General features: G+C 37.6%; 1 protein-coding gene and 1 non-coding gene across 2 annotated transcripts; both read right to left on the reverse strand.

Annotated features, from left to right (window-relative positions):
• Window positions 1–9,948: 9,948 nt before the first annotated feature.
• On the reverse strand, window positions 9,949–13,847 carry LOC134820153 (uncharacterized). Its single transcript, XM_063830375.1, has 10 exons — window positions 13,778–13,847; window positions 13,416–13,505; window positions 12,867–13,058; window positions 12,473–12,617; window positions 11,766–11,830; window positions 11,512–11,625; window positions 11,093–11,278; window positions 10,775–10,881; window positions 10,386–10,593; window positions 9,949–10,251 (listed from the first exon to the last, which is right to left on the reverse strand). Exons 1-10 carry the CDS (start codon window positions 13,845–13,847, stop codon window positions 10,037–10,039), a joined length of 1,392 nt encoding a protein of 463 aa, XP_063686445.1. The 3' UTR covers window positions 9,949–10,036.
• On the reverse strand, window positions 11,904–11,975 carry Trnah-gug (transfer RNA histidin (anticodon GUG)). Its single transcript has one exon. It is a non-coding gene; the product is annotated as a tRNA-His (tRNA).
• Window positions 13,848–15,202: the final 1,355 nt, after the last annotated feature.

The raw sequence follows: 15,202 nt of genomic DNA on the forward strand, positions 1-15,202 counted from the left end.
ATTAATTTAATTTATAAAAAGTAACGAGACAACAAAATGTGAATGCTAGGAATAAAAAATCGTTTTTCCCTAACTAACTACAGTTCAAATTATAACAAACTAGAAAGAGGGTCCCATATTCTTAGGCTCAGTGACTTACTGTCCCAATGCATTGTGCCACCTTTACCTCGTGTCCTTGTTAGCTGAGTCTTCTCTCCCTGAAACCTAACCCAAACACTGTGTTTACCCTAAAACTGATCCAAACCCCCACCCCCGCAACCCGACCATCACTGGGACCCGAGATTCTGTGGCGGAGGTCATTGGGGCCCGAGGTACCATTCTCTAAGCACAATGCTCTGGGACAAGACGAAACTGGGGTTGAAAGTCTGGGGCACGGAGTTTTATTGGAAGACACCCTTGGACAGGATGATGGTTACCGACTTATATGGTAAACTTAATTATAAAGATAAACGTTATATTAATAACCCTGTGAAATGTTTCTTAAACAGCACACAAACATTGGTATTTACTCCAACCACTTAATTATATCTTCTAGATATAAATCTCAGGTTGACCCCGTTCACAGGTCGAGAAGTCAGCGCACCTCCAGTCTCCACCTCCTTCAAGTGGGGGTCAGGATTCTCTATCCTAAAATCCCTTACAATCCTGGAAACCACCGTCTTCATCTCCAACATTGCAAAGTTCCTACCAATACAACTTCTCTGTCCTATCATGAATGGCATGTAAGATACACTTTTGTTGTTGCGTCTTCCTTCTGGGGAGAATCGTTCTGGAATGAACTCTTCAGGACGTTCCCAAGCAAAAGGGTCCTTGTGGATAGCTTGAATAGGGACAATTATTTCAGCATCTTTAGGAATGACGTGGCCACTGATTATGACATTGTTTTTCTTACATTGCCTAGCCGTCCATGTTGCGGGCGGTTTTAACCGCAAAGTCTCTTTGAATACCATCTCCAGATACCCTAACTTGTTGATATCTTCAAATGTCAGCTCATTTTTATCTTCAAATACCTCGTCAACTTCATGCTGTACTTTGTGAAGAACCTCTGGATATCTTGCCAGATTAAACAGGGTAATCGCCATGGTGATAGCTGTGGTATCCATCCCAGCGATAACGAACAGCAAATATTCGTCCACCAGATCTTCAATGGTGAGATGGTCGGAACACTGGTTACTCCTGATAATATGAGACAAAATGTCATCCTCTCTATTACTATGGTTCTTCATTCGGTCCTGCAAATGCGTTCTGACCAATCGCCTCAATCTGGGTACATTTTTCTTCAGTTTCCGTTTTTCTGGACGTCTGCTCCAAGGAAAGTCAAAAGTAGCAATTTCACGGAAAGCTAAGGAAATCGTATTAATGACGATGTTTGCTTGTTCTAAAACCTCATCACCGTTCTTCTCCAAAAACTCTTGGCTCCAGTTAAATCCACAAACGGATATAGCTTCGAATCCCGTACGAGACAATTCCTTAGTGATATCAACAGTGTTCGGAGAGCCGTTTATCTGCATTCTGTTAATCAGATTGTCTGTGATCAAGTTTAGATCTTCGACGATCATCTTAAGAGAAGCTTTCCTGAATGCAGGTTCAATGGTTCTCCTTTTGGCCTGCCAGAGATTCGATCCAGCATCTTTGAGCAATCCGTGTTCACCAAATATTCTTGTTCCAGCTATTGATCCAAGGATTTTGCGAATGTCGTCAGTTTTGGGGAACGTAGTTCGATCGTTGCAGATCTTGGATAACATTTCCAAGTCTAAGCAGAAGATGAAATTTCGAGTGAAAATAGGTATGACAAATAGGTGCCAACCGTAGACTCTGTGAAATTCATAAAACACGAGGCCTTTAGTTTTCTTTGTATAGCTCAAGTACTCTGGCAAAACGCCCAAAAACCAAATCGGGGAAATCCGTACTGGAGGAGATTTGAAGTGACCATACTTCCTTCTCTCAAGATATATGTACACATTGACAATGATATATAGCAAGAGACAGCCACCGACCAGCAAAGATATCAAAATCATTTGTATCAACCTGGATAAATAGTGGTGAATTGATAAACATACAAGGTACAATTTTATGAATTAACCATAAAACTTATTTAGATATCAATGCGGGTTCCTGAAACTATGCGGAATTTGTTTCAATAAAAAATATTAATATAATTTAGGGATTTCCCCTCGAAAACCCCTATTCAATCAAATTAAAAATAGCGAAAGCAAGGTACTGTTAAAGAAGCCGCCCATGGGAGCGAAAATTAACATTTAAGGCATGTGAAATAAATAAAAAATGTAACTTGTTAGGCGTAGAAAGTTGCAAACCAGCATATGTTTTTAACAATCTTTCGGCAAAAGTGATATTAGAATTCACAGCTTACCTGGGGACCTCAGGCTATCATGTTCATAAATAGAGATTCGGCGGAATGACAGGCTGAGCGCGGCCCAGTAAATTCACAGCAAGTGTCATGTTAAAACACGACCAGACCAGTTTTGGCGATGAAACATGAAAAATTCACTCACACAGTCAAATTTGCTCGTAGTATGGGTGCCCAAACAACTTTGCTCGTAGTATAGGTGCCCAAATAACCATAAAATCAAATCCCTGGTACAACCAAATTTCTTGGTTCCGATTGAGTCAGCACCATCAGAATATTTTCAATAAAATAACACTAATAATCATCATAAATAAAAAATAACAGCTACGAAAAAGATTTAACGACCAGTAAACTTACAGCTAACAGACTCCCTCGCTTCTTCCTATAGTAGGTGCCAATATATAAGAGTTCACAGATTACATACGAAATCGCCATTATGTTCTTTCTTGAGACCGACACATCTCAACCCTGTCTCATTAAATTTAACTTCATTATTTGCCGATTTTATTAGGATGATGATTTATCACTCTACAGTCAACTGTCACGTGACTTTTTAACCCGTTCTCTTGCTGGCCCTGAATTTTCTCAAAAAGACCGCGTTTTTACATAATGATTTATGATACATGATAAAGAGTCTCGACAAAAGATAAATCTGATTATTAACCCCCACACTCACAGGATTACTGAATGGATGCCCACCCTCTAACAGGGACAAAAGGAAATCGCGATTTTTGGCCAAAATAATCGCGAAATCCTTTTGTCCCTACCCTCTAACGATTTTATTACGCCAGGATTCATAGTACTTAGTTTCGAAATATGCGTACCTTACTCGGGAATATTATGACTGGGATAAAGTGGTGGGTTTTGGAAAATTCCGCCATATTTTCCCGGTCATTAATTTTCCCAGTCATAAATTAACCCGCTATAATGTTTCCGAGTAAGGTAAACTAATAGTAATACATTTTGATGCTTGGTGGGTTTTGGAAAATTCCGCCATATTTTTCCCGGTCATTAATTTTCCCAGTCATAAATTAACCCGCTATAATATTCCCGAGTAAGGTAGTTAAAACGTTACAGAATATCAAAACGTATACTAACAAAGAGTCAATCACGTGCATATTTGCCACTGACTAATCTTATATGTGCTGCTTAACAGGCTTCCTGCAATCCTACTCCCAAGGATATAGGAAACCATTCTGTTATCTTTTACTGCATACTGATATCCTCTTGCTCATACGCTACAAAACCAAATACTTGATTCTTATTCTTAACAAAAACTTGATAAAAAGCATAACGTCCTGCCACCGGTGTGCCGTCCATATAAGTTATAGTACGACCCTGCACTCTGCAGTAAAGTGGACACGATATCAAATTGGGACCAGATTTCATGAACCAAACGTTGACTCTTCTACTAAAGTATTAAACAGAATAACAGGATCACGTCAAAGAAATGATAAACTCACAAATATCCTGCGCCTTACAGGAGATAAGAGAACCTTATTAATTTTTTTTTGTTTTTGTTGGGGACCGGCCCGAACTACCAGCCAATGTTTACTCAAAAAATAATATATATAATAAGTGTTATCAATTCAAACTCAAAACTCGCACAAGATTAGGTATCATTAAAAAGATTAAAATGTATATAATGGAGCTTGTCGAACAAAACATAGCTGAGCACATATAAAGTTGCCTTTAGTTGAAATTATCATATTAATGCGCTATAAGAGTTGTTAGAGTGGAAACAGGTACATAGCTACGGCTAGCTAGCTATTCCAAAATTTTAAAATTTAACGACTGTTATCAGTCGCATAGCGTCATGCCGTTTTTGCTGGCGAATTGATGGCAGTGTAACTGGGATGGTATGCAGTGAAATTGATTCTGTGATGGCGTGCTTATGGTATTGAGACAGAGTTATTATTAGCATTACGGTTGATGTTGCGCTCTGATTTCCTTAGTCCCGTTATATTGTGTAACATAAAGTTAGGCCATTCGTCTGTGATGCCCTCGTTTTGTTGATCAATCAGCATGTTTTTTATGCACCTTTTGTAGATGTTAAGGTTGAAGAGACTTGGTAAGGAAGTTGCTGCGACACTATATCTGTTTATTGCTAATAGTGGACCTTTGTAGAATACTGAATTATTGTAAGGGTGTTTACCGTATTCATCTGACCATAAAGTTGTAAAACTCGAATACGGATCGGCGACGTTAAATATTGGTGCACTGTTAGGTATTGTTTTCTTTATAGAGGGAGGCACTAGACTTGGGAAGTTTTTCAGCTTATGTATAAAAACTAATGCGTTCTTCACGATGATACTATGAACTGTCAATATTTTGTGTACATAGAAACCAGACTTGGTACTTGCTGGTGGTGTACCATCTTTGTACCAGTAATTAACAAAACCTGGTAGTATTGCTCTAAGACCCATTTTTTGTTTTACAAATAGTGTTTCTATATGGGATTTGGCAGCAAAACCCCAGACGAGGGAGCAGTAATTAAGGTGAGACTGAACAAAGCTGTGATATATTTGTAAACGTGCTTCCAGAGGCAAATATTATAGTTTGTACATGACTCCAATGTATCTGGCCATTTTCATTTTCATGGCAGAAATATGTTGCGACCAGTTCAGTTTGTTATCTATTATAACTCCTAAGAAACGGGCTTCTGTTTTTCTTTCGATTGTGACACCAGAAATTACTACATCGCGATAAATGAGGTTTCTTTGCCGAGAAAAGATCATAATAATTATATTATAAATATTTTATATTATTATATTAGAAATAATTATACCAAATCCCATATTATGTGGGTATTATATTGGACCCTCGCCAGGACGCCAGTGTCTCAATTTTTTAAACAAAAGAAATTGTACCAATTTAAATTACCGTTCTTATATGCCTGAAAATGATACCGAGAATGAAATCGGTCGCTCGCTTTTCCCATTCATTCACAATCGAGTCTAAGTGAAAGGAATAGTAAACGCAGTCCTAATCACTGATCATAGACACTGGACAGCGTATAATTAAACTAAATAAAATAATATTGATATCAAGGCAAATAAACACAGGAAACTGTGCGTGAAGACAAATAGGTTAAAAGAAAATCGAAGGTAACAAATGAATGAAATCCCGGTATTATTATATCTGTAGATGTGGTATAGTCCGTTCCTAGTTTCCAGGAGATACAGGTGGCATGTGCACCTTCATCTGTTTGATCTCTGTTTGATCTCTGTTTGATCTCTGTTTGATATCTGTTTGATCTCTTATATCAGCTCATACGTGACTAAGATCTCGAAGTTTAATGGTCGGTCTCTGCTTTAACATCAATTCAATTCTTTGTTTAATTCATACAGCAGAATGATTTTAGGCAAATGAACTGACTACAGAGGTACAACAAAGAAATATTATCCGATAGTTCATCACAGTGTTCCATGGATGGAAAAAAAACTTAACTTGGTAACCTTGTTGCCTGCAAAAGAGCAATTCTAACTGCACATCCACATTTTTTGTGAACATACTGATACGAATCCTATCTGCATAAAATTTGATGTTGTCTTCTGTAAACTTAATTTTTCTCAAGACATGCAGCGTTCTTTCTTGTGAACACGAGATAAGACAGCGTTCTTTCTTGTGAACACGAGATAAGACAGCGTTCTTTCTTGTGAACACGAGATAAGACAGCGTTGTTTCTTGTGAACACGAGATAAGACAGCGTTGTTTCTTGTGAACACGAGATAAGACAGCGTTGTTTCTTGTGAACACGAGATAAGACAGCGTTGTTTCTTGTGAACACGAGATAAGACAGCGTTGTTTCTTGTGAACACGAGATAAGACAGCGTTGTTTCTTGTGAACACGAGATAAGACAGCGTTCTTTCTTGAGAACACGAGATAAGACAGCGTTCTTTCTTGTGAACACGAGATAAGACAGCGTTCTTTCTTGTGAACACGAGATAAGACAGCGTTGTTTCTTGTGAACACGAGATAAAAGATCACTGCAGATACTGATAACGACAACACAAATAACAACCGTCACTCACCATAATAAACAGCCTCGTAGTCAAACTGAACGTCACTTACCATAATAAACAGCCTCGTGGTCAAACTGAACGTTTCTAATGGACAGCTGCTGGCTGTTAAACTCAATCTCCTGAGCAGTAGGTTTGAGGAGGACCCCGTCCCTGGCCACGTACCACTGCAACTGATATACACCCGACCTACACACGGGTTTTAGGGCTATGATAACATTTTCATGCTGAACAACTTCGATGTTGATTTAGCAAGATCGTAACGATTTTTTATGAAATGTTAAAACGAATAGCATATTGTTACGTATACATACCATTAGACGAGTAGACACATAATTTTTAGTATAAATTTTACGTTTTATTCCGGTATAATATCTTATCAAGAATTCTCAAAATGTACAATTCAAAACTAAAGATCCTCACTTGGGAGTCAGGATGACATCCGAGCCGAGAAGTACGGTTACAGTGACTGTGTTTGAATCCATTGTATCCACTACCTTCACATTGAAGAGGACCATGTTACCATCCTCGTCGGAGCTGTAGTACTCTCCTGATATACATATTTTAGTGTTGAGTATTTATAGGATTTGTCCCCGAACGTTATATCAATATGATTTTGGGGAAAATAACGTGGGTGAAAACATTTAATTTTCACAGGACAAAACAAAAATCTTAAAATCGTCTGAGAGTTTATTTGTTTTAATAACAGTGAAGTTAATCACATGACCTTTACCTTGCATGTCGTAGTTAATACTCCTAATAAGCAGGAACTCGTTAGTAGCCTCAAACCAGCCCCCCTCCCCAACAAGGCGTGTAACATAGTCTGTTCTTCTGTCGGAGTACCAGCTTGTTGTACGTGATCTACCACCGCTTAGTTTTACATCTGATCCTATCAGAGCTGTAATATCCATTCGCTCCACTGAGAGAGGTTTTGGATTGACTATACTGATAAGAACAAATTGAACGGCGGATTAAATTGACTCTAAATGTTTTGTATCTGGTTTCACGGTTATGTTTTCCACCCCATCCTCCACATTTAGTAACTGAATATTTATATCAACTGTAGTGTAAATTGAAATTCACCTGATACAGCAGGTAGAAGATTGAAATAGAAGTCGACATTCTTTCTTTCGACCGTCGTGGAGGCCTTGTAATACCCTAAGGAAGGCGTTCAATTTCAATAAAGAAAACAGCTAATTAAATATAATTTTATGGAGTCAAGATCAATGATCAAATTGGGATAACATGGAATAACCAAAACAATTACCTTTGGTTTCATGAGAGAAAGAGCTGATCACAAGAACAGAGTTGTAAACAATTAAATCTGCTGTTGAAGTCAGTGCTGTCGTGGAGGAGGTTTCCAAATAGTACCAAGATACTGTTCCTTCTGTTGCAACCTCTAGTCCGAACTTTACCCCTGATTAATTGGTAAAATCTTCATAAAGCTGTACAAAGGGTTTTAGTTCGCATGAAAACCACGTTCTTTATATTATTTATTATATTTAATATAGTTTGATCACACAAACAGTTTCGACCTCTTCGCAGACTATGCATTAAAAGTAATCTGAATTGTATAAAAAGCATTATGAAAATTCTTAAATAAGTTTGAAATAATACCAATGGGCACGTAAAGGGTGATTGATTGATCAGGAGAATCAGTGATTGTCACATCCCATCCTACTAGATTTCCACCATAGTACTCGGCCACATAAATCCCTGAACATATCAGTCAACATGTGAAATAAATTGAACAATCCTAAGCATTCCGTAGTAAATAACTTAAATTGTGACAACCAGGTTACCTTACATAAGAAATTCCGTAGTAAATAATTGAAATTGTGACAACCAGGTTACCTTACATAAGAAATTCCGTAGTAAATAACTTAAATTGTGACAACCAGGTTACCTTACATAAGAAATTCCGTATTAAATAACTTAAATTGTGACAACCAGGTTACCTTACATAAGAAATTCCGTAGTAAATAACTAAAATTGTGACAACCAGATTACCTTACATAATAAATTCACATAGAAGAAGATCCAGAAAATAGAAATCCCTCACCTTGATTGTCCCGCATGATAGACTGGAACACAAGACCTGTAGAGGTTATTGCTACCCCGACATTTGGTTCAGTGAGTAGCTCTAATAGCCCTTCTCTGAGTGTATACCACTTGGAAACTGTCTCTCCTGTTCCAAGAGTCTCTCTGGCTCCTGTAGACATCAGATAAAAAGATATATGCCGAATATGCGTTTGAAACCGAAACAAAATCCACCATCGAGCTTCACCCAAAATTCAAACAGGACAAACATTAAGGGTAATAAACAGTTTTATTAAAATCTTCTGGGGTTTCAATCTTTTATAGTGATAATAATATATCGAGTATTGAGCAAAAACTATTAATTGTGTTTCCATAATTCAAACAATACTTAAATTATTGATAATTAAATCAAATATTTTAAAATTCGTCTTTTGAAACCATTGCCGGTTATATAAAAAATAACCATCAAAAACGAAAAAACCTGATCATTCGAATTATATATGACAGAATGTGCAATCGTTCATTAGTTAATCGGAGTCCTTGATATAAGCCACTAAATGACGTAACATGATCATGTGAATTCGTCTTACATTCGTACCATTCACTTTCTCTTTCTCTCGCTCACTCACTCACTTTAGTTTCAAACCACTCGTTCTCTCGCATTATTCCAAATCTCTGTTCATGTTATTCAAGGTTAGCTTTGCGTTTTAAATATAAATAAGTTAATAGACCACTTTATCGCAACGCACCACTTGCTCAATTTCCGTTTTTGTTGATTTCCGGAGTTAAAATCATTAAACATGACGAGTTGAACACTAACCTTTGAGGTAAGAGACTTGATGAACTTTTGTTATGCTGTATAGTTGAACGTCAATCATGTGGATTGATCCATCAGAGTTTGTTATGTAGTATCTACCTAGATAATAGTAATTAAATATTAGTTAACAATTCAATATAAATCTCTGAAATCAGGGCGGTATCAAAGTCTTAATTCATTATTAAAACTTGTAATTCCTTAACTCTAAACATTTCTAAAGACAACAAACCAGCAGAATACGTATCAGCACTAGCTATAGAGTGGTAATGAGATGACTGTTGGATCCTAGTGTAGAACCCGTCCAACCCCACGTGATACCAGGCTGTTACTCCCGGAAGTGAGGTACGGAGGTACGCTGCTCTTCCTTCCACCATACTGATAGACTCTGTGGAAACTAGGGAGAAAGGGAAAATAGAGAAAGGGAAAGTAGTGAGATTGGGAAAGGGAAAGTAGTGAGATACAGATTTAGAGATTTAATAAATTAAAAGGTCACAAAACACTATTAGTGTGCCACACTTAGAAACTTCGTTGTAATCGACGAAGACAACAATTAATATTATAGACATATTAGTTTCGTATTAATTTACTGGAGTTTACCTTGACGAGCCAGCTCAACCTTAAAATAAATCGCTACAGATCCACCCTGCGAATTTCTATACTCTGCTTTGTAGAATCCTGATGATGAAAAGATTCATGAGGAGTTATTCATACAAGTCCAATTGTCCAAACTGCAGAGTGCAGTACACCAAATGGTCATAATCGACTTACACTGAACATGATAATCATTATCAATCACCATTAATAAACACATAAAATGTCATCTTCTGAAAACCTTGAAAAGAGCTATCAAAGTTTCTGAGAACAAGATGCTTGCTGCCCACTTGAACTCTACTATCAGTCCGTAGAGGAGAAGTTGAGGGGAAGATGTACCAGTTCAGTACAAGCCCAGTTACGTCCAGTCTCACGTTAACTCCCTCCGGTGCCACTATTGTCGTGTAGTTTGCTGGGAGAATCGGGGTTAACATCAAACAAAAACTACGCTGACATAGTGTCATTCTCACATATAAAAGCACCATGAGACTTTGAAATATGAGTAGAATTGTTCAAGGGTTAGTGATAACAAAATGGAGAGCTTACGTGGTTCCTGATTCACATTAACCCTCCAAGCAAGCCACTGATTACTGTCCGTTAGAGCAAGGTACAATCCCTGGTGGGTCAGCTCGGCTCGGGGTATTAACAGAGACTGGGTATCAATCTGGACGGAGGAGGTTACCGGGGTGAGAACACCCCCAGAGACTTTATACCAAGTGGAGACTATCTGGTTAGAACGGACACGCAGTTCTATCTGGAGTTGAGGGGTGTTAGTCGACACTTTGTTGTTTAGTTATATAGTATGTTCTGAGTTTGAAAGCTGAAAAAATAGGGTAGATCTTGTGATAACAGATAGTGTAAAGCCATCCCCGCAGTCCCAGAGGTTAATATGAAGGAAGAATAAGTATAATAAAGTTGAACGTTGCTATAGCAACCTGTTGGCCCAGCCAGAAGTTCATTGTATTTAGCAAGCTCGGCAGAACCACTCTTACTATATCGAATACTTCCATATCTCCATTGCCGAACGCATATATGTAGGTTCCTGAGGATATGTACCCTGTGATTCATAGCGTTTAATGAATTAAGTTCAGGGAGAAAGCGAATACGAATCAGTAAAAACCATAAGTTATGGTTTACTGATTCTATGGTTATTATGGTCCATAACTACACAAGTCCATTTACTCTAAATCTATATGTTGAGAAGCTATACTCGTATAGATTATCAAGTACCATGATATTATTCCATTTTATACCCGTGTTTTGAACAGTAAGTTTGCTGATGATAAGCCCAGTTCCGACCACCTCCACATCTCCCATACGAAGTGGAGTTGTTGGTTCCTCTGATCTCCCTTTAAAACACCACCCTGTAGGGTTCCTGGAACTACCTGACACTCTTATCTCCTCCCCGTCCAGAGCGTGTATTTGGGTTCTTCGGATCACTGGGTTTATAACGTTATACTGAGTTTGTATGTTCAAGTATTCTTTTTACTAGAATAAGATTGTATAGTAGGTCATGTATTGTATAAGTGTTAATTATTGAGTGAACTTCCCATCGATTATAAACATATACCATATCTATTATAATTGAGGATCATCTATACAGCAAGGCTGGATCTGGCAATGAGAACGACTAGAGAACAGTATATTGGTACTAAATCTTTTAAAATCGCACCTTTTCCTATTTTTAACTCGTAGAACACATTGGAGGGTGAGCGACCAGAAACATATGTGACTTGGTAGTATCCCGCCTGGTTCTCCCTCATATTCTTTATAACAAGTCCCTGACCTGTTGGAAATCTGTTCAACTTTTCGAAAGAGAGCGTTCATTAAACAGAAATTATTTGAGAGAGAAAATATACAATATATTTGGGAACAATCGAGGAAAGGTCGATTTCTATATCTTGAGCTAATATTTACATAACTTACCATTATTTAGCACAGAGTATGTTGCACTGTTAGATATCAGTAGGTAGGTCGAGGACATGAAATACCTGATAATCAAACACTTTATAAGATTCATAAACATATTTAAGTGGGTATAGTCCCACTTAAAAAGAACAAAAGTGCTGCGACCAGGATTCGAACCTGGGTTTCTGCGGCCACAACGCAGGGTCCTAACCACTAGACGATCGCAGCTTTAGCCACCTTAGCAGCGATGATAAAGAGATTTAGATAATACATTGATGTCTTGACAGATGTGAAAATTAGAGCACAAAATCTCGGTCGGTTATCATTCAATAAACAATAAACTAATAAACTGTGCACTGTAATTTTTTAAACAAAGCTTAGCGACTAAATTTGTCAGTTCATCACTTGATATTTTGATCTGGTGCGAAATTTACTTCTTAATTCCAACAACACGCCCATTCTTTAAAATTAAAATTAAAACCCACCCATATTTTCATTAGTAAGCTGATTAAACGATTCAGGAGGATGAGTTAGTAAGTGAGTACAAGTAGTTGTATATACGCTTTATAATTCATTCGTTGTCTGATTGCGGGAAATGTTGATTTTGAACGTACTAACCACTTTATACGAAGGTTGCTTAAAATGTTCCATTTCAATTTTCAACATATAAATATCGTGAAAATCCCGATCCCGGTCGACCCCTGCTAACTAGTATAATTACTTACCACTTTATATCAGAGTACTGCTTGCGGAGGGAGATAGCAAACGTATCACCGTGCATCACCCAGTAGCTGATAGGGTCTACTTTATCTATTACGGTTACTGTGAACATGAACCAATCACCTGACCCTGACTTGCCCATGTAAACGCCTGAAGTGGAACTATGGTAATCTGCATATTATTTTCTTTAACATTAATTTCTTTGATAATTAATTTCTTTAACAATTAATTTCTTTGAATATTAATTTCTTTGACAATTAATTTCTTTACCAATTAATTGAATCTTGATGATGACAAAATTTAGAAGGTTCAAGCTACGCTGAAGCCAAACATCGGCTAAACAAAATCTTTCACTGAGGCTTTCTCCATCAACCTTGACCTTCGAAAATTAATAATTACGCGTGCCTTGGTCCGTGGTAACAGCTTTTCTGATCAAAAGAACAGAAGGTCGCACTTGGATCCTGATGGAGGTGTCCACCACTGGTACTAGTAACCCAGCAGTGATCTTGTACCAAACAACCACCTGGTTGTACGACTCCGTGCTGATCCTGACGTCCTTCCCTTTGAAGACTGTGATGTTGTTTTGATACGCTGAAAGTTTTATGTTAGGTTGAAGACGGTGATAACTTGATAAGACTAAGATTTTATAACTCTTTGATAAAATAGGCTAGTTTTCGTAGCACTCTAGTCTGAGAATCAGGTTATAACTTTGAAATATCCGGCAAAGTCTTTGAATTTGAAATAGAATATTGCTGGGACAAACTAGTTTTGCGATGAGTCAGTGAATGAACGATGTAGACGTTCGTGTTACCAGTGTTGTCGGACAGATAATATGTTCCTGAAATGTGACTTCAAAACAACCATAGATTTGACAGAAATTTCAAAGCAACAATTTGTTAATTTATTTTAGAATTTAGCTCGAATTTTTATTTTTTGGTAAATACAAACCTTGGGTGGAAGCGCTCAAAGAAACTATTATCAGCTTGGTATCGAACAAGCGATAGTCACTACTTCTGTCGGTGACAACCTTAGTGTAACCTGTAGAACACATGAAAATAGTTGATCAAACGTTTTGGGAACTCTCTGGGATGATTTCTGGGACCTGTCCCGACCATTTCCCGCTGGAATAGCTTTTTTACAAATTATTTCCGAAAAAAATATGTATTTGAATGTTCTATAATGAAACTTGATCTATGAAAACGTTAATATCTATTAGTATTTATCGGTTCAAGTGACGACTTCTTAATGTATTCTAACATAGAAAATACATTGGCTTTAAAAGCTTAAATTAAAATTCAGAAACTAAGAACCCTCATTTGAAGTGTGTAGAATAGATACAGCAGCAGTATTCGTGTAAAGGGACACAGTAGATCCCTCCATAGCATACAGCACTTCTTTCCTTACTGAAACATAAATATCGTAACAAAAAGGTCGACAATGAAACAAAGAGCTCTGCAGACCTCATCACTGCTGCTGCTGCTGCTGGGGAGTCATTTTTTATTTTACCGAATTTTAAGCCTTTTCACGAACAATCGACCGATTTGACACCTTTTGGTCGGTTGATGCAAAAATATACTCGGGGAACAAAAAACTACTAAAAAAGGGTGCAGGGCCTCCAATAGGGCACAAGACTCAGGGGGCACCTAAGAGACTAATTACAATACTGCAAATCTATTAAGAAATTTCAAATCACCTATTTGTTAAAATATTTTAGAATTTAGCTCGAATGTTTACTTTTGGTAAATACAAACAGAAGTGTATTTCAGAAATATGCAGACTGTATAAATACCGCATTTGAAACAAACACCACCATAACATCTATTGGAAAAGGCAACATTACTCCACTCCAAAAGCCTAAGAAACCACTTGGTCCAGCAGCAAACATCAGACCTCTCACCCTCTCAAACTGCTCCAGAAAATTACTGTCAATGATTACCCTAAAACGTATCCAAGGCAAGCTAGATCAGTACACCGGTCCTACACAAAGTGCTTACAAGAGAGGTAGAAGTTGTGGCGAAATAATTTGGTCTCAACGTATGCTAAACTCAGTGGTACTTAGAAAGCATTGGAGCTACCACAGAATGAGTATAGACATGTCAAGTGCCTTTGACACCATCAGCAGAGAAACAGTACTCAATGTTCTTGAAGATGCTGGCTGTACTAGTGATGAAATTAGGATGGTACGGCTCCTACTATCAAACACAGTGTTGAAAGTAAAAGTCAATAATACTGTATCAATTGAGTTCCAAAGCACAACTGGAGCATTTCAAGGAGATGCACTATCAGGTAATCTATTTACTGTTGTTGAAGCCGCTGCACTTATTCACCTCAGATCTGTACTCTCCCAAGTATCATCAACACCTTACCCAGTGAATCATCCAATCCCTAATCCTCCTATCTCAGAAGAATTCATGCCACTCGAAACAGGATACTCTGATGATATTGACTTTAATAACACTGCACTTGCTCCACTCAAAGAAATGCTTCCTATCGCTAAAGATATATTCCAGCAGTGGGACCTTCATATCAATTCTTCCAAGACTGAATTTGTCCATTTTTATTTAGCAGATCCTAAACCCACTGTTAAACGCAAGGTGATTGTTGGAAAAGTGTATAGAGGTGATGAAGAGTGGCGCTCTAAATTAAACTTTAGGATCGTTGATGTGCACTGTTAAGGATATCAAGAATCGAATATTCCTTGGTAATGTTGCCTTTAGTAAATTTCAGAAAGTTTG

This window comes from Bolinopsis microptera, chromosome 8 (genome assembly GCF_026151205.1).
Source record: "Bolinopsis microptera isolate Bmic1 chromosome 8, MBARI_Bmic_1.0, whole genome shotgun sequence".
NCBI lineage: Eukaryota > Metazoa > Ctenophora > Tentaculata > Lobata > Bolinopsidae > Bolinopsis > Bolinopsis microptera.